The sequence below is a fragment of the Corvus cornix genome, chromosome 3 (assembly GCF_000738735.6).
Source record: "Corvus cornix cornix isolate S_Up_H32 chromosome 3, ASM73873v5, whole genome shotgun sequence".
Lineage (NCBI taxonomy): Eukaryota > Metazoa > Chordata > Aves > Passeriformes > Corvidae > Corvus > Corvus cornix.
The window spans coordinates 70,292,860-70,312,016 of NC_047056.1; the positions used below are offsets into that span (position 1 = coordinate 70,292,860).

Here is a 19,157-nt window from a genome sequence, read left to right on the forward strand (position 1 = left end):
TTAAACTCTCTCAAGCTGGTGCTGTGACCACTTCCCTGGGGAGCCTGTTCCAGTGCCCAACTACCCTCTGGGTGAAAAACCTTTTTCTAATACCCAAACTAAACCTCCCCTGGCAAAACTTGGGGCCATTCCCTCGGGTCCTGTCACTGGTCACCACAGAAGAGATCAGTGCTTGCCCCTCCTGTTCCCCTCACAAGGAAGTTGTAGACTGCAATGAAGTCTCCCCTCAGTCTCCTCCAGGCTGAACAGACCAAGTGCCCTCAGCTGCTCCTCGTACGGCTTCCCTCAAGGCCCTTCACCTTTGGACACTCTCCAATAGCTTAATGTCTTTCTTACATTGTGGCACCCCAGACTGCCCCCAGCACTGGAGGTGAGGCCGCCCAGTGCAGAGCAGAGCAGGACAATCCCTCCCTTGCCTGGCTGGCGATGCTGTGCCTGATGCCCCCAGGACATTGTTGGCCCTCCTGGCTGCCAGGGCACTGCTGACTCATGTTCAACTTGTCATTGACCAGGAGCCCCAGGTCCCTTTCCACAGCACTGCTTTCCAGCCTCTCATTCCCCAGTCTGTACGTAATGTGTTGGGTCTTGGCTGCCACCGTGCAGAGATTTGTACTGTAATGTTCAGCTGTCTGCAGCAGCATGGGCTGAGCCATATCCCTTCTGAATAACCCACTGTGGAGGGAACTTCCATAGAGGGCAGCTGGAAGATAAGGAGGGTGGGCAGGAGCAGCTGGCGCCTCTACAGCAGTAGGATTTCCTGGACAAGGTCTCCGACCTCCCCTAGAAGACTTTCAGTCTGCAGCTAGAGTTAGTCCAGAGGAAAACACAGATCTGCTTCTGCTGTATTGCACCACTTGTGAGGTTAGATGTAGCTTGAGACAGGCAGACAGACGTCCCATCTGCTTCAGCTGAGTTGATTTATGCTGTTTCTAGTTCCTGCAGGAGAAGGAAGTGGTTTTATAAAGCACAGTTTTACTGCCACAGAAATGCCACTATATGCTATTACTAGGTACAATTCTACCAGTAAATTACTTCAAGTGCAGTTATCTCCTTAATATTTTGTGTATGCTTTAATATTAATATATTCACCATTGACACATAGTTGTGTATTGAGGATTGCATAATTTTCATAGAAAGCTCCTAGCTATATAGCATTTGCTCTGTCAGAAGGAAGGTCATACTGTGTCCACTTCCTCAGGTACTGAAAAGTAGAATGTAGTACCCTGCACAGATGAAAACCTGATCTTCTTCCCACCAAAGACTGGATCATTCTCTCCTTTATATTTTTTTCTGTTTCTTGCCACTCTGCAGTCTCCTACCTAGCTGTGTCCCATGGCTTGCCCAGCTCTGCAAGGTGTCCTTTATCTGTGTCTTTGCAGACTCTCTACATGCTTCTCTTTACCACATCTTTCCACCACTGCTTTGCTTTCAACATCTTTCTATCCCTCCCCCAAACTTGAAAAAGTGCAACCAGAGTACAAGTGTCAGAGTAGGAAGTGATAAGTAGGTGTAGAATCAGGATGTGGACCTCAGTTTGAGGGGTGGGTGGATACATATAGACTCTTCCTGGGAACTGAATGGGTGTGTTCTTCTTTTTCAGCTACATTCAGACCTGCAGCCATTTGTTAAAGAAAGTTCTACTGACACCATGGCCTTCAGTTTGAATTCTGCTCCTGCAATCCTTCATCAGGAATTCCTTGGAAGGGAGGCATGGCTTAAGCAGATTAGAGAGGTAAATTAAAGCACCGTTTAGAATTTCCTGGTTTTGCCATTTGTTTATCTCTTCCTATCTATACTTTCAATCTGCAAAGAAACTTAGAAATTAACAAAAGGTTTACCTATGCTCTCCAGTGCTTAATATCTCTTTCATCCACGCTTTCAACAAGGGGAAATTTAGGGACCTGACAGTCAAGCTCTCTCAGACTTTTGTATGTCAGTGTAACAGGCAGATTCATTTGTGTGGAGCATATGTGTGTTCCTCTGCGCTGCTTGTGCAGTCCCACGTCTTAGCGTAAAGCTACTTTCGCTGGCAGTGTAAAGCAGAGAACTTCAGCCATCACAGTGGTTGAGAGGTAGGCACACATTTCCTTTGCCAACATGTTGCTGGGAGTAGTAATTTTCAATGGAAGGGGAAAGATCTGTGGGACTTGGCTTTCTGACCACCACAAAATAGATCTAGCTCTCTGATATTACTCTTCATTCTCTTATTTAGCTGGTTTTTTCCTCTAATTTTTACATGAGGAAGGCAATAAGAATAAAATAACTGTGTGGTAACTGTCTTGTACCACAGCAGGATTCAGGTCCATGAATAGCTTCCTGGGTATTGCTGAAGCACAAATAGATAACTGTAAAAGACAGCAAGAGGCGAAAGGGGGAGGGAGAAGCACCAAAATGGCCAAAATTAAGCATTCTGTTGAGTTCCTGCATCAGTTGGACATGTTTTGTCTGTCTAAACAACAGTGATGACTGCCATTTGGAAATTCATGCCTGTTGTTACACAGTTTGTTAGAAAGGCTGCTGCCTTCAATAAGAAGCTGGCTCTGTGCAAGCATATTCATTCAAGATGTGCTTGCCGATGGTTCCTTTCCTTGCTGGTTTGAAAGCAGGAATCAGGTACAGGATGTGGAGTCTAAACCTCTGCTTAGTTCTGCGTTCTAACCTGCCTTCACATACTGCAAACAAGAGGCGTGGTCTCTTCAGCTGTGAAATTTTGGGAGGTGTATGCAGAATCTACAGTATTGGAGTGGTATGGAATGGGGGGGAAATCTTAAAATAAAGTAAAGCTATTGTCACTTTGAAATTAGGGACTGGTAGCTGAGTAGTTCATAGTTCCTAATCACTGGTAGTGCCTGATGAGGAATTTTGGAATTCAACAGTAACAAAAGAAGGCTTATATGCAAGTCAAATGTAAATGGATTTGGATTATTGCAACTGGAGAATAATGGCATTTCCACAGCACAGTGTATAAAAGCTCTGAAACCATTTCCCATCTGCAGAATCTAGAGGAGGTTGCAGGACTCCAGGAGTGCCGTCTGTCTACTTACTAAATTTTCATACCAAAAATGGGCATTATAGAAACAATGAAGCAGTTCTCGGTGAAGGGGGTGGGGGTGCCAAGTGACATGTACTATGCGAAAGTATTTGCTATCTACTAGTACTGTTGTACTTCATACATTTATTTTTATGCATACACATATATACTTTATACATGGTATTTACTGTGCTACCATTACTACCAACTACAATGTGGAACACCTAGTCCAGGAGCCTTTCTTGACTTGTGTTGGTTTAGAAAGGAAGATTATCTTTGATTAACTACAAGCTCTTTGAGATATCATCCACAGTCACATTCACTATGTATTCAGTGTAGGCCAAGCACTCAAACCAGAAACTTTCTCACGTTGGCAGTGCCCATAAGGGTACACTCATAAGCCACCCTCTCATGCAATGTAATTTCATAGAGTCGCAGAATGCCAGGTTGGAAGAGACCTTCAAGATCACTGAGTCCAACCCATGTCCTAACACCACCTCAACTAAACCATGGCACTGAGTGCCACATCTGATCTTTTTTTAAACACATCCAGGGATGGTGACTCCACCACCTCCCCAGGCAGACAATTCCGGTACTTTATCACTCTTTCAGTAAAAAACTTTTTCCTAACATCCAGCCTAAATTTCCCTTGGCACAGCTTAAGACTGTGTCCTCTTGTTCTGTCAGTTGCTGCCTGGAAAAGGAGACCAACCCCCACCTGACCACAGCCACCGATAAAGACCATGGCAAAGAAGGCGTTAAACACCTCCACCTTATCCCCATCTGCAGTCACTGAATTCCCTCCCACATCTAGTAGAGAACCAAGGTTGTTCTTGCCCTTCCTTTTGCTGTTAATGTATTTGTAAAAACATTTTTTATTATCCTTCACAAAAGTTGCCAAATTAAGTTCTGACTGAGCTTCAACCTCTCCAATTTTTTTTCTACATGCCTTAAAAACCCCCTTAAATATTTCCTGAGATACCTGACCCTCCTTCCAAAGATGATACATCCTCTTTTTATTCCTTAGTTCCTTCAAAAGCTCCTTGCCCATCCAGGCTGGACATTTGCCTCGTCGACTCATCTTTCAGCACACAGGGACAGTCTGTTCCTGTGCCCTCAAGATCTCTGTTTTGAAGCACGCCCACCCTTCCTGGACTCCGTTGTTTTTAAGGGCTGCTTCCCAAGGAACTCTCCAAATAAGTTTCCTGAACAGGCCAAAGTCTGCCTTCTGGAAGTCTAGTGTGAAAGTTTTATTGATGCCCCTCCTTATTTCACCAAATATTGAAAACTCTATAATTTCATGATCCCTATTCCCCAGACAGCCTCTGGGCCATTTGTATGGTTTTAATAGATAAAGCACATGCCATGCACTCAGGCCCTGTCAGAAGCTTAACCAGTTGAGCAAGTCTGATGTAAAAGGTAAAAAAACATCTGTGTGTGTGAGATGAAGGTCAGAAAAAGTCAGAGCCAAACTACTACTGTGAGGATAAAAAAATAAAAAAAAGCAATGGTGCAGTTGTAGTAAAGAAGGCTTAGGAGACTGGATGAGGTTGCTGCATGGAGAAGCACAACAGCCATTGACTTGAATGCTTGGCAGGAGCAGATCATGAGAAAATATTCTTGCTGTTGGTAATGAGAACATTATGCAGCACAGGAGGAGGCACACTGAGCACACCTTTCCTGGTATTGCTGTGGCTGAAAAGCACCTTCCTCAAACACATTGTCAGATTCTCTGCTGTGGTGTGAATCTGCATGTAGGCAATCACTTGTTAAGGAACATGCTTCTGGTGTGTTCTAATATACAGTGAAACTACTAGGTATATTTTGAAGAAGCTGTTAGATCCAATCAGGTGAATAAAAGTTGGCAAATCAAAGAAGATTGGAATATACAAATAAGGAAGCAGTTATTGGCAGTGGGTTTGCTACTCCCAAATGCTATCAGGCTGTTTTCTTAATATGCATTCCAGAAAAGCTGGCTCTTGAGAAGACTAAAGAGAGAAGCAAAGGGGTTTTGTGGATCAGTCCCCTTTCTCCTTCAGAAGAATCAGTTCTGTTATCTACAGTTCTCCTTCATGTTCTGTTTGCTTAGTATCTCATCAGGTCGTTTCTCTATTTTATTTTTCCTCCCTTACAAAAATTAATTCATATTCCAAGTCTGGGCCAGCTTGGCAGCATCTCTTTAAAGCTGTGCTTGCCACATAGTGTTCCTCTTCAGTGCAGGCCTCAGCTCTTCTCCTTATCCCGCTGGTCTGCTCTTTTGGCTGATCTCTGAAGTTCCCACAAAGGACATGGAGAGGTAGTGGTCCTAATCTACATCTTTTCAGAAGACACATTGCAGATGAAGTGAGGTTTGGGGTCTTCCCTTGAGGAAGCTAGAGGGAAAGAAACAGGTGATTTTTTTTTTCCCCCCCTCAATGTGCCTGGAAAGAGAAGAGCTGGAGTTGGATGAAGTGATAATGGCACATCTGTATCTGATCTCGGGGAAGGATTTTCAGGTTGGTTAAGTGGGAATCCTCTGGTTCTTGCAGAGTGCTGCCACTGAGTGAGAAAGACGTCTTCTCTTCTACATCATTCTGTGAAAAAATTCAAGAAGTTTGACTACATATTTGTCTGCATCTGGGCAAGAAGAAATTTAAAATTTATTTGTATTTCTCCCTGAATATGTTAGGAGTTACAGGTTGTATTTATCTCTCATTTACTCAAAGGGTGATGCTGATACTTAAATCCAAATCAGAAGCACCTCTAACCTGGGTGTAACAGCTCTGGCAGGATCCACCAGCCCCTTTTGAGAGCTCTAGACTATTGCCTCATGGAAGTCAGTACAGGTATTCAGAGAGTTCTCTTTAAAGAAAGTAAATCCTGTTGTTGCTGATAGGAAGTATGGTTTATTTCAGAATCTCAGGGGAGAGATTAATTAATGCAAACAGCAAGATTTCTTAAGACCAAAACATTTTGGATTCACCAAATGTTTAACTACAAGTCATACTAAAAAAGCCTAAAAATTACACTATCTGCAGCTCTCATCTGAAACATAACCATGTTGTGTAAGCTGGTAACACGTTTGGTTGTATTTTAGGGTTTTCTGTATCAGATTCCTAAAGAAAGTAAGTTATGTTTAAAGTAGTAGCTCATTTAATAGCATTCTTTATTCTTGCAGCTCTAGTTTGTAGTATGTAGTGTCTGATAGAAAATCTCTTTCCTTTTAAGGCACAAGGAAAAGGAAACATCGTGGACTATAAGAAGGTTGGTAATACATTTATATCTCATTTTTAATATTTTTTAAAATATTTTCAAGGATATTTTTGACAGTTGAGAGAAACTTCCTTATTAAAGCTAGGTTGTAAGTTGAGTGTGTGGATATGAAGGGAGGGAGAATGGCTCGTGCAATTTTTTGATTTTAAAAAGCCGCAAAGAGACAGCTGTACTGTAACTATAAAATGTAGCTATTTAATAATCGTATTTTAATAATGTATCTAAAAATAGTAATTTAATAATGTAGTTATTGAATAATCATTTTTACTCTCATTTCTCTCATTTACTTCCTCAAACTCGATTTTCAGACCAGGCTTCTGATGGCTTTTGCAGTCCTTTTTTTCCTGGAGTCATTCACGGGTTAGATCCTATCAGTGGTCTCTCTCTGTTGGTAGAGTACACTGCTAATTTTTTTTTTTAATCTCACCTTAGTTCCATGCCATCTCTTAAAAAAATATACACATACACGTGTTCTACAATAATTTGGTTTCTTGTGGTCCCCATTACAACTTTGAGCTTTACAGTGCTGTATTTGCTACTTCTCTATAATAAAGGCAGACCTGAACTAAGTAGCTTAACTACTACAAGTAACTGGGACACATTAAAACTCTTAAAGGGCCGCAGGAGATGGCTGACAAGGTTCCCCTGGTTAAATACTGGGGCACAGCGTGCTCGTGTTGGAGAGAGAAGATGACATTGTGTCCCCAGCTCAGTGAACATGAGCCTGACTTGTTCTGAGTCTTAAGTAGATCATGAAGTCCAGTCAGTTGTGTCCAGCATTGGTGGGAAATAATTTATAAATTACTGAGCCACATGCACGATTGAGAATTGCTTCTTGAAGTGAGGCCTGAAGAATGTTACAGCTCTGGCTGATTGCTGCTCATATGGAAGGCTAACACACAAGTACGGGTCAGATTATTATAATTATTCTGTATTAAGAAAAATTGCAATTCGGATTATTAAAAAACCTCTCTGCCCTTCCTTCCTCTTAGAACATAAGCAGGATATCAACCTTACTTTGCTATTTAAAATCATTGTGCTTTTAGGTTTTTCTCTACAACAGTCATAGTTGTATCAGTTTTCTTTCTTCTAAATCACCACTGAGAGCACCAAATTTATTTTTCAGATGTGTCTTGGGGAAATTCCTGTGAATATTTAAGATAGGTTACTTATTTTTGCAATTTCAGAATGGGTTTTCTTCTTTTAATTGTTAAAATTGTGATCCACATAGTGTCATTTCCATACTTTGACCAAAAAAAAAAGGCAAAGGGGAAAGAAAAGCATCTAAATTTGCTTAACTAAATTAAACATTTTTCAGAGTATTCTGTATTTTGACTGAAATTTTTTCATATCTTGGATCCTTCATATGGAATTAAAAAACTTAGAGTATGCTTAGGCAACTTGGACACTTGAATAAACAGTAAAGAAGGAGAGAAAGCCCTTCTGGTTTTATATTTTGAGCAATTGACTTCTGTCAGAAAGCACATGATTTTTGCTATCTTTGGGTATCTCTTGCTCAAGCCAAAGGTGTTATGAGTTTAGTAACGATAGTGAAAAAATTCTGCATGATTTTTGTGAGTTCAAACAACAATCAGTTTTTGGGTTTTTTTTAGAAGTCAGTTTCAAAAACTTAGGCTATCACATCCCTCTTTTCCCTGTTTGTTGGTTTAAAGTAAAAGTGGTCATTAGTTATATCCATGCTAAATGAACTCAGGAACCTGTAGCTGTCCCGAGCAGAATAACTTCACCAGCATTTGCACACAGCCAATTAGAGGGCATGTTTTGCTGTACAAATTAGTATTTATTTTTTTGCTTTTTGTCATGTTGTCTTTTCTCCTGCATCAATAGAGTCGGTGCTTTGCACATTGCTCAGTCTTTTCTTCTCAGCATCACAGTCCCTTCTCATCTTTCTATTCAGTTGATACAGTTACTTTAACGTTCCTAATCAAATCTGGGAGCTTGTTTCTCTTTCTTCTCCTTTTTAATTTTGTAAAAGCAAAGATCACCAAAACTAGCTGTAGAACTTCTGAAAATTTTGATTATTTCTCTTCTCTTAGTTTTTATTATGAACTTCAGCGTGCCACTTAGTTGAGATAAAAATATTGTTCCTTTAGTTAAACTCATAAATATATGTATACAAAAGTTGTTAGCTGTATAGCCCACTTAAGAAAGTTTTACCTTGCTTGCTGCATTTTCAGTTAAAATAATGAAGGTAAATTTGAGAAATTGAGATCCATTAACATGCCTCCTTAAAAGGCAAAAATCTTATTTCAATTTTGAGGCTGCTTAAGAATTTTGAATTGTTCTTTTGATGGATTTTATATTGAAATGGTACCTCTGATTTTTTTCACTGATAAAAAAATACTTTTATTGTACCAGCAAGTTTAATGAGGTCTCTGACAGAAATATAGAAGTGAAATGCTTTCTATTAATTTAATAACGTTTGAGACTGTCTTGTAAATAAGGTCACTATGTTCTGCAAAATTTTTTAGATTTTTTTTTCCTCCCTGCTTTGCTCAATCTTCTTATCGGAAGGGTTTTGATATCACAAAAAGATTAAGGTCTGTGTTTCTGAATATATTCTCTCACATTAGTATCAGAGTGTTTCACCCTGTTTTTTCCTGTACCATCACACCACATCCAGACAAATTATTGATCCATCATTGTGGTGTTTGAAAGTCTCTTCCAGAGATGAAAAAAGTGTTTCAGCTGTTTTAGTGGTGTTTCTCAGATAACAAAAGGGAAAGTACTGATTTATGTCAGGAACAAATTTCATGTGTGCGTTGAGAGAAACAGCAACTTTCTTGTCCCCCTCATTTGTATGTGGCAAAAATCTCCGACTTCTTAAAATCAAAAAGCTTTTGTCCATTTTACATCTACCTTGCATGCAAGCTGCAAGATGCAAGCTGTGTAATTCTCAAACAACAACCTGAGATTCTTAATTTAATTGTTACCACTTGATAATATTGATTAAAAATTGTCTGCTAAAAGTCGAGGCCTTAATGGTGCTTGGCATTATACAGGCTTGTTAAAGGAGTGTAACAGAGGCACAACTAGTAGCAGAAATGAGTAAGCTAGAAATAATTCTTGTTTTCTGGCCAAGGCTCTAGAAAAACGATAACCTAATACTAAATAAAGAAACAAATCCGGTATTTTGTAGCTGATGACGATGCTATGCAATTATTTGTTACTTTTCTAAATGCAATATTCAGGAAAGATAAATTAAGTCAAGTGAGAGAGGATGTAGCAAAACTTTATTTTTTTTTTTACTGTACCCCTGACCATTTGCTCTGCTGTCTGTTATAGAGGCCTTTCATCCAAACTGGTATAGGAAGTATGGCACAGTGTGGCACAGTATGCTGTGACATACTTTCTTAGTTTGTATATGAAGTATTGTGCACTACATCAACTCCAGGAGCAGAGTTTGTACAGTGCTGGAAGAGCATGAGTCAGGATGGGGTAGATCCAGCTGTTCACACTGCATGGCACTAAAGGCTTGACTTCCCATATGGTAGGAAAGAGAGAAGAAGAATGGGAAAGGTCACATGTAGTTACAAGGAGGTTTCTCAGCAGTGCTCTACTGCCATGCTGCTAATAAATAACAGCAGCACGGTGCCATCCAGTTGTGCCAGCCAGTTGTGCCCTTGCCCACCCCACTGCTCACTGCCATGGCGAGTGCAGCCGTCCTGTGCAGTGCTGGCTGCGGCTCTGCTGCCCCGTGGTGTAAGGGACGCCCATCCCGTGGCTTTGTTTACATGCCAGGGAATCGTCATGAGGTGTGTCATGACTGTAGGCCACAGACTGTTCACTCTCTTGCTCCTGAAATGCAGCAAACAGTTAAAAACAGAGGGTTGTTGTTTGTGGTGTTTATGACCCGGGTTGGTTTTGCATGAAGATTTGTCTTGTTTGTTTTGGAGCAACCACTGCTGTTAGTTCCTTTTGTTATGTATAATAAAAACCACAGCATAGTCAGTGATTTAATGAAGATGGGGTTTTTTAGATGTGTTAGTAGTATTGCAAAAGCATCCAAAACCATTCAGATTAAACAATTTTCTTATTTTTTGGAATTAATATCTGAATTATCAAGGTGTACATCCAGTACCAACAATCAGTTGCATCTTTGTTTGTAGTCAGTGGGTATTTTCCCACTTCCTTGGGATGAGAATCCAGCATAACTTTTGTTTCATTAAAGCAAATAATTATCACATGTTTTAACATAAATACCAAGTTGATTGCTTGTGTATGCTAAGATGACAATTAACAATCACTATTTGCAGTAGTGGGATTTAAGAAAATTACGCTTTTTGGTAAAGAGTCTTCACAACTGCCATTGTTTAGATTTAAAAGCTAGTGGGTCTTGCTAAGTTCATTGTGAAAGACATGGAAAGGCATTGGTGTCCCTTCTAAAATAACAAAGAGTCTGTACAATCAATCAGTGTCTCAGGATGGCTTGTGATTTTTTGGCAAAGCGTATTATAAGAGCTGTGTAACAGCAGTGTTCCCTGTAAGCAGGCCATCTTTCCTCTCCTGTTGGGGACAGCCCTCCCCACATTTGGTCTCACCCTAATCATAGTGTGGGTTTCAGTTTGAAGTAAAAAGAAAATTTTTCTGTTTGTCAGATGAATAAAGAAAATAAATTCTACTCTACTAATGGAGGCTTCTGCAGGGCGTTTGGGCCCTTTGAAGATGCATTTCTTTACCTTTTGTACAGAAACAGTTTCTCAGAAAATATTTGAAAAATACTGTCCCAGTTTCAGCTGGCATATCATGCTGCATATAGCCAACAAAGATTTTTAAAAAAATAAATTTAAATCCTATGATGCTGTGAAGTGATGTAAATAAATGATTGTCTGGTGTTTTTTTGAGAAGGAAGAGCTCAACCCTATATCCAGCCACAAGAATGGATGCTGAAACATTCCAAAGTACTTCTTTATAAAACAAAGGAAAAAATGGACAATATTGATCTACTACCTATGAAATATGTTGATACTTTTTTAAGGTAACATTTCAGCAGTCTAAAACACCAGTGATTATTGAGCATGCTGTTCCCACAAAAGAGAAAACAAATTTAGAAAAGCCAGTGCAGAACACTGCAGGCGCTTAGAGCATTATTCAGTCACTCAGCCACAGATCAATTTAGATTTTGGGGTTTGGGGTTTCTTTTTGTTTCAGCAAGTACTGTGCGTTTCAGAAACACAAAATGTTTTAGCTCACTTCAGGATCACAAAGAATGCATGATATTCAAAGATTTTAGTATATAACAAATTATCTGGTTTAGGATCATCCTTCTAAAACAACATCAAAGAAATCTGAAGTTACTTTTGATATTTTGCCATTGAAGTAATTAACCCTAGGTTGGACTATGGAAAAAAAATCAGGAATTTCAGTGTTCTCTTTCTCCCATTGCATTTAAAGTCTATTACAGCGAAAATATTCACCACGTATTCAATGAGTCTTCCTACCCCGCCCCACCCTGCCCCTGGTTTGTTGCTCCCTACAGGTAGTACTGTGTGAAAGGAATCTTCTTTCCTTTGGCTCATGAAGCAGAAATGTCTCAACAGAGAAGATTTGAAATCAGTTGACTTTGTACTTGAACACCTGCTTAGTTTTTGACTCCTTAGTTCTTCAGTGTCCAAATCCAGCAGTTCCTAGCTTGCCTCTTTGACCTCTTGCTGCCCTCAGACCAGCTGTTCTGTCCAACAGCAATCCAGAGCAGTTGGTCTGAAAGGCAAATCCTTCATTTCTGTGGTATGGATGAGAAATCCTCTTTTTGCCTTTTTAAAACAAACAGACTGGGAAACATGGTACTTTGAACTCTATTCACAGAATCATACAGTAATTGAAGTTGGAAGGGACCTCTGGGTGATGTCTGGTGCAGCCTCTCGCTCAAAGCAGAGCCAGTGTGGGTTTGCTCAGTTAAGTTTTTTGTATCTGCAAGGGCACAGATTGCAAAGCAGTGCAGATATGTTGTGGAGGAGATCACGTCTCATCTGAGCCTAAACTTGGCTGTGCTATTGCAAGACTATTCTTTAAGCTGAATTTAAATAACCAAAACCCAGTTGGTGGTTTTTTCAGAGTCTTGGCACTTCTAGAATGAAGTACAGCTTTAATGGCAATGGTCTGAACAAAAGCTTAAAAGTAAAAATGCAGTATTCCAGCATATCTAGCAGTTCAACTGGAGAAAAGTATAGCTAAGCAATCTGTGTTTTGACTTGTATTCAGTTTTAATTACTGAATATCATTCTGAAGAAGATTGTGTGGATTAAATTGTTCCTGCAAGTGAAAATATGCACAAAATTAAATATGCCATATAAGTAGAGACTAAAAGAGCAGATTCTTATATTTAGAAGAAATTAATGAGGCAGCTTAAATAAAGTTTATAAAGTAAAAAATAAAAGCAGTTAATTCTGCTTTTCTGTTCATTTGCTGCAAAAATTAGCTGTTCCTATCCAAATTTTAAAATAATACATCTATACTGGATACATTGATTTTTTTTCTTCTGCATCCTTAGTTTGTGAAGTTCATTACATAAAATTATTGAAGCTCAAAATTTGAGAGAGAGTCTGAAAATGTAACTGTAATACAACTTAAGACTTAAATTAGGGGGCTTTTCCATACAGCAGGGCTACTGAAGCCTGGTTTCTTAAGGAGTTATTTCCTCTATTTCTTTAATAACTATCCCACTACAAAAAGCCAAATTTCTACTTTTTTTTTCCCTTGTACAACCCCAGCTGAGATAGAGGTAGCATGCAGTCTGGTTAGTTCAGACTGGTTTGCCTCTGTGTGTGCTTATTTGAGTTGACTAGCTGCTTCTGCAAATGGAATATAAAACAGGTACATTTTTGAGGGCTATAAATTGTTCATTACGTAGGATGATCTCTAACTGAAAAGCTGGGGAAGGAGCTTGCCATATAAGCAGGTATTTTCCATTTCGATGTTCCTTGAACTTTGCTGGGAAACATTAACCGTGGATTAGGCTGATTTTTGTGTAGTGATTCCTCTGCCTATAGTTTGACACGAGCTTTGTGATTGTATTGGCTTCAAAGCAGTGTGTGTGTCTGAGGGCTTACACAAGACAAGCGTGTAAATGGATTGTGTCCTTGTGTTAGGATTCTCCCCCTTCCCAGACTCTGCTCTTTCAACTAAGTCATGGTACATATATGTGAGCATATATATGCCTAAGCTAAGCTCCTCTGGCTTTTGACCAATTTGAAGACTTTCTAGGATTTTCTTTCCTGTTTACATCCCAATATATACTGCCATGAATATTAGAAGCTATGCTAATCCTTTTTAATAAGCTTTAGCAAATCAGCAGAGTTTGCCTCAAGATGTGTGGGTTCTACTATCCCACAAGGTTGTGCCTCAAAGAAAGGGGAAGGGACACCTTTGCACGCTGCTAGAGCACCTCATCTCACCTATCCTCACCTTTACTGCAGAGCCCTGGAAATATGGCTGATTCTCACTCATTAGAAGACATGTTGAATTAGCTATGTGATGCATTTATGCCTCAGGGCAAGTTCCTTTCCAGCACACAGTGCAGGAAGATTCCAGCTGAAGAGGAGAATAAAATTTTTATGAATTGGGACTTGAACACTCAAGTGCTGTAATATGCTTTCAGCTAATTTCATCTTTAAATACAGATAATGAATCCACTTTCAGATAAGAAGCATCGTTCATTCTGTATGAATGCAAGTAGTATAGAAAGTGGGTGACTTACAATTTGGTCATATCTAGGATTTATATATGTGTGTGTGTGTGTGTATGATTTAAACTAGATAGGTAAGGTGATACTGATGTATTTTCAAAATATTTTGGGCACTGAGCTGTTTATTGATGGAAAACATGCCTTAGGAAACTTCCCTCTATAGTTTGTTACTGTAGGTACCTGTATCCAAGAAAAGCCATTTTTTAAAAAGCTGGTGGCAGTGCAGTAAGACAGTTGTGAAAGCCAGGTGGGGCGTGTTAAAGATCATGAAATGCTGTAATGCTTTTGGAAGAATCAAAACCCAAAGATCCACCAGACCGTTGTTCCCAGGCTCTGGCATGAGGCATCAGGCTGTATTTTAGAGTAGAAAATGTGTTTCATGTCAGTCTCATGATACTGTTCAAGAAAAACTACTAATTAAAAATAAAAAAGCCCTTAATAAGAGCTATTTAGAGCTTCTGCTAAGTTCAGGTATGGGGAAACGAACATGTTTTGTTTTGTCAATTTTGTTTGTATTATTTCATAGGAAATTTAACCCATCATTTACCCAAGTTTTTTAGGTGCCAAATCTTTCCAGCAACTTGCTGTGAAATGTCAGATATTCCATGAAAGTATTTTCTTTCTCATATGGTGTATCATCAAGCCTTTGTCAAATTCCGTACCCTTACTGGTAAGATGGAGTTCATGTGAGTTCAGTGTGATGGTTTACCACATTTTACTGACAAAATTTGCTTTTGTCCACTGTGACCAGTGTAATCACACGGTCTATAAATAGAAACCCCTATTACAAAATACAGTCATTCCACCTGTGTCATCCTGTGCTGATTTCCGAAAGCAGGGGATGGAATGGGTGTTCATAAAATGCAGGTTTTTACTGCAGGAAACCGGAGTGTGAGCGAATGGCTGGTTTGCCAGTTCTGCACAAAAGCTCTCAGGCAGTGGCTGAGGTATGAAATGCTCAGATACTTCAAAATTTTAATTTTTTTTTTTTTTTTTAGTTTAAGTGTGCCCTTTGGAGAGCCAGCATCTTTCAGGTGATGAAGTAACAGGTGGTGTAGTTTAAATTATGCACAGTTTTGCTGTAGTGGGGAGCTAAACAGAGCAGCTGAGAGGATTTAAGGGCTTTGTATGATGGCTTTGGCTTTGCCTTTACCTCGGGAAGAGGCGGTGGAAGCCCTGTGCTCCCAGAGATAACTGTGCACTGCTGAAACCCCCCCACACCGATGTGCCTGTGTTTTCCAACAGCTGCAGGAAGCAATCAAGGCTGGCAAAGGTGTGACATCTGCCATCGACCTCTGCCGCTGCCACGGAAACAGAGCACTGGCAGCCCTGGAGCGATTCCCTCCCTCGGAGGCCAGGGACGCCTTGGCCAACATTGTCTACACCGTGACCAGGCTTCCCTGACCTGCCGCTCCGGGAGGAGCATCTCTCCCTCCACAGGTGGACACCAGTGCTGCCTCACACCTCTGATCACCTCATCCCATCCCGGCAGAGGAACGTGCACTCGCTGCCGCCGCCAGCAGCAAAATTCGGGAGAGGAAAGAAAAAAGGTCACAGACGGTTTTCGCTTGTCGTGCCAGAAGCGCACTTGAGGCTGCACCGGTAGAAATAATTAATGAGTCCCGTTTCCGTGACCTCAGCAAATGGACAGGAAATAAGTCGGTATTGATTGGGCACCAGCGGGGACGGCGCCAGGGCGGAGGCCGGTGGTTTTCCTGCCAGAGGGAGGGATAGAGAGAGGGAGGGATGGAAGGGCGTGAAGATCCAGGTGTCACAAGAAACCCGCTCAAACCTGCCCAGAGAGAGTGAGCTGCCGAAGCCGGGAATTAACATACCCTTATCCAAGGGGAAGGGCAGTTCGGCGGATTAATGGGGGAAAATCCCTCTCTGTCTATGAGCAGTCATGTCTCCTCACACTGTTTTTATGCATTCAAATGTAAAATTACCCTGTGCCTAATGAGTTCTGTATTTGAGAAACTTGCTGAGAAAATGTGTCAAGCATGGTAAGTAGGAGTTTTAAAATATTTAATCAAATATTAATTTGGCTCTGTTAAGGGAACTGAGTGCCTAGAGTTTATACTGTGCCTATGTAAAATGTTGCTCTGGGTCAAAGAATGAGGTTTTTCCAACACCTCTGGGGGAGGGAATATCCCTCCCTCAGATCCAGCAGTTTGTTTCAACAGTCTTACAGTAAAGAGTTTTCTATGTTTGTGACACTTGTGTTAATTTAAGCCAAATAAATGTTAATTTGTAAGGCTAGACATCAGCCCTTGGCAGAAAGGAAGCAGGAATGCTCCTCTGTGAGTAGTCACTGCACTGAATAAAATGCAGAAAATACCAGAGAAGTTTTGAACCTCAGCAGGTTGGATTTTCAAGTCCAATTACAGCCAGCTTATAAGGTGTATCAGAAGCCTGCAATTTGAGACCGTCTCTGTTTTGTTCATAGGAGATGATTTTTGTGGTTTGCACACGTGCAATCTGAGAATGCCGTTGACAAGAAGGCTGAGTTTACATAAATGATCTAGATTGAGACTCAGCTACCTTTCTTCCTTCTGTGGTGTAATTACAGCCCAATCTGGAGACAGCTAGCACAGCAAACAGATTTCATTACATCCCTCACTCAAACACTAAGTGGAGTTATTTCTGTTAAATTCTCTCCTCCCTCCTTTTCCCCCTGCACTCCCTCCCTGTTGCACAGCTTGTTTGTCATAGATCAGCATGTTGCATTCCACCAAATGCAAAATATAAATAAAAACTCTATCCTCTAAAAATATACTGAAAATACACCCTGTGTAATGTACATAATATTCTGTGTACATTCTGCCCACATTATACCATGATATTTCATGTACAATAAGCAACCTTGAGTCACAATCTTTGTTTAGGAGCAGAATCCAGAACTCAGGACTCACTTTGTTCTGGAGAATGGCTTCAACACCAGACCCCTTATTACTTGCACTTTCTCTCTTGCCTGCCCTGGCATTTTCTCTCTTCCCAAGACTCTGGCACTTCTCCCTGAGTTACTGTTGTTACTGAAACAGGGAGGCTGGAGACAGAAGAGAAACACTGAGAAGTGTGGTTTATTCCAGGCAGTTACCCATGAAGTTCCCTGAAGTTCTCCTAATAAAAAATGTGCTTGAACGAAATACCTAAACACAACCAGAGTCATATTTCAGCTTTCTTTGGCTCTTGTTTTTACATACTACATTAAGTAAGGGCCATTCATCATCTTTTCTTTGTCTTACATCTGTGTTAATTGGTTCATAATGGTTTAGGGCTGCAAAAAGCTCGGGTTGCTGGAGATATTCTGAGTCACTTCACCTCACCTGTGTGAAAAAAATACCAAACATAATGCAAAACTATGTACACCTCATTTATTTTTTCATGCAAGTGCAAGTTTTTATTTGTACTTGTTACCAATAAAAGGTAATCATCAAAAATTAATTACTTTTTTTTTGTATTTTTACCACAGTATGTTCTGATTGCTCCTGAGTAATTCAACCTTAATTTTAAAAAAACCAAACAAACAGTATGAGTTGTCGCTTATCAATATTATCAAGTAATCTTATATTTAAGGAATTTGCCTGTAATTCTTCAGAAATTTTTGTTGTCTTGTTTCCTCCAGGTAAACTACAAGCAAAGTATTGTACCCGTCTGTCAGACTCCGGGTGAATTAGTCAGTGCTGTGTTCTCATACACTGCTCACACCTCGTGCAGCTTCTGAGCAGTGTGTGACCTTCGGGCTGTTCTGATCTTACTTTTGTCCGCTTGGTTCCTTGTCCCCACCTACCTGTAAAGCAGGTCAGGGAGAGGGATGCCTGCGGTCTGAGGAAGGCATTCACACCATTTACTTCAGTCACCCAGCTACTCAACCAGACATTCCTGTTGGCTGCTCCTCTGAACTTATCACCAGTATGGATTTGCCGCACCATTCCACAGATGCACAAAATACAGGACAAGATCCCAGCTGCTTTTTAAACCAAATTAAAATTAAAAAGTTACCCTGATCCACTGCATCTTACTTCTGATGGATTTAATTTTCTTCGTAGTATCCTATACAGTGCCATGTTTTGGATAGGTAACTAAAACAGCATTGCTCACCCGCTGTGCTCAGCAATACTTGCACAGTGCCAAAACTTCCTCCGCTCCTCACTCCAACACCCAGTGAGGGGTTGGTTGTGGGCAAGGGGCTGGGACAGCTGACCTCAGAGATAGTCTGTGCTGTACAAGATCATGCTCAGCAGTATGGGGGTGGGGAGTGGAGATGTTCCAGGGGCCTCTTGCTTGGGCACTGTCTGGGTATCAATGGACGGGTATTGATTGCTTTTTCATTGCTTGTTTTTCATGGTTTTGTTTTCATTTTTTCCTCTTGTACCTATTAAACTGTCTTTAATTCAACCCACAAATTTTCTCACTGTTGCCCTTCTCTGCGGTAGTATGGAGATACTTCTCCATCTGTTAATGGTTAGGGATTTTTAGAAGAATCTGTTGAAATTGTGTCTTTTGTTGGTGGCATCAATTTCAGTTTCCCACTGAAATTCCCAATATTTTTGACCTTTAGGATTGTAGCCTCAAACTGTTCCAGGAACAGAAGTAGTTCAATACAAAGCTCTTTCTGGTCTGAGAGTCTCCTTGCCCCTACTCGTACTCACTGAGCTGAAGCACCAGGAAATTCCAAGTGGAAATAGGCTCTTAATCATAAGGCACTTAGTGGACTGTCTTTATACCCTTCAGTTCCTCCTCACCTGTTTGTAAACACTCTTTGAATGATTTTGCATTTACTTTTAGTAAAGGAGCAAGTCATGCAAATACAAAAAACTCTTGTTTGCCTGCCTCTGGCCTCACACTGCCTCAGCTGGATAGAGAGGAATGCTGCTCCCTGTTCCTCTGTGCTGGGCACAGAGGGTGGGATGTACCACATCGAACTTGGCTGGACATGTCTAACCCCAGATGTGCTTCATCTCAGTCCTGAAAATACCTCTGTGAAGGACTGTATCCATCCTTGGACTACACAGAACTAAAAGCCTACAGTACATCCCACTGTGGGGGGCAGTGAGTGAGCAGCTCTGAGGTGCTTAGCTGCCATCCAACACAATTCATTTTGGTACCCAGAGTGGGACATACAGGGCTCAAGATAATAAGATGTTTGACCAGAGTGTGCTAGAGAGA

The 19,157-nt window shown here is 40.6% G+C and overlaps 1 protein-coding gene across 3 annotated transcripts in view; it reads left to right on the forward strand.

Moving 5' to 3' along the window:
* PDSS2 (decaprenyl diphosphate synthase subunit 2) overlaps positions 1-18,397 on the forward strand; it is a 117,161-nt gene extending 98,764 nt beyond the window's left edge. For 2 of the 3 annotated variants that reach the window (XM_039568945.1, XM_039568947.1), the window contains 3 exons: positions 1,601-1,732; positions 6,239-6,274; positions 15,234-18,004. In XM_039568945.1, the coding sequence (XP_039424879.1) occupies positions 1,601-1,732; positions 6,239-6,274; positions 15,234-15,392 (327 nt within the window). In that variant the 3' untranslated portion in view covers positions 15,393-18,004. Of the gene's footprint in view, positions 1-1,600; positions 1,733-6,238; positions 6,275-15,233 lie in introns of all 3 variants that reach the window. The other variant, XM_039568946.1, reaches the window with a different exon arrangement.
* The last annotated feature ends 760 nt before the right edge of the window (positions 18,398-19,157 follow it).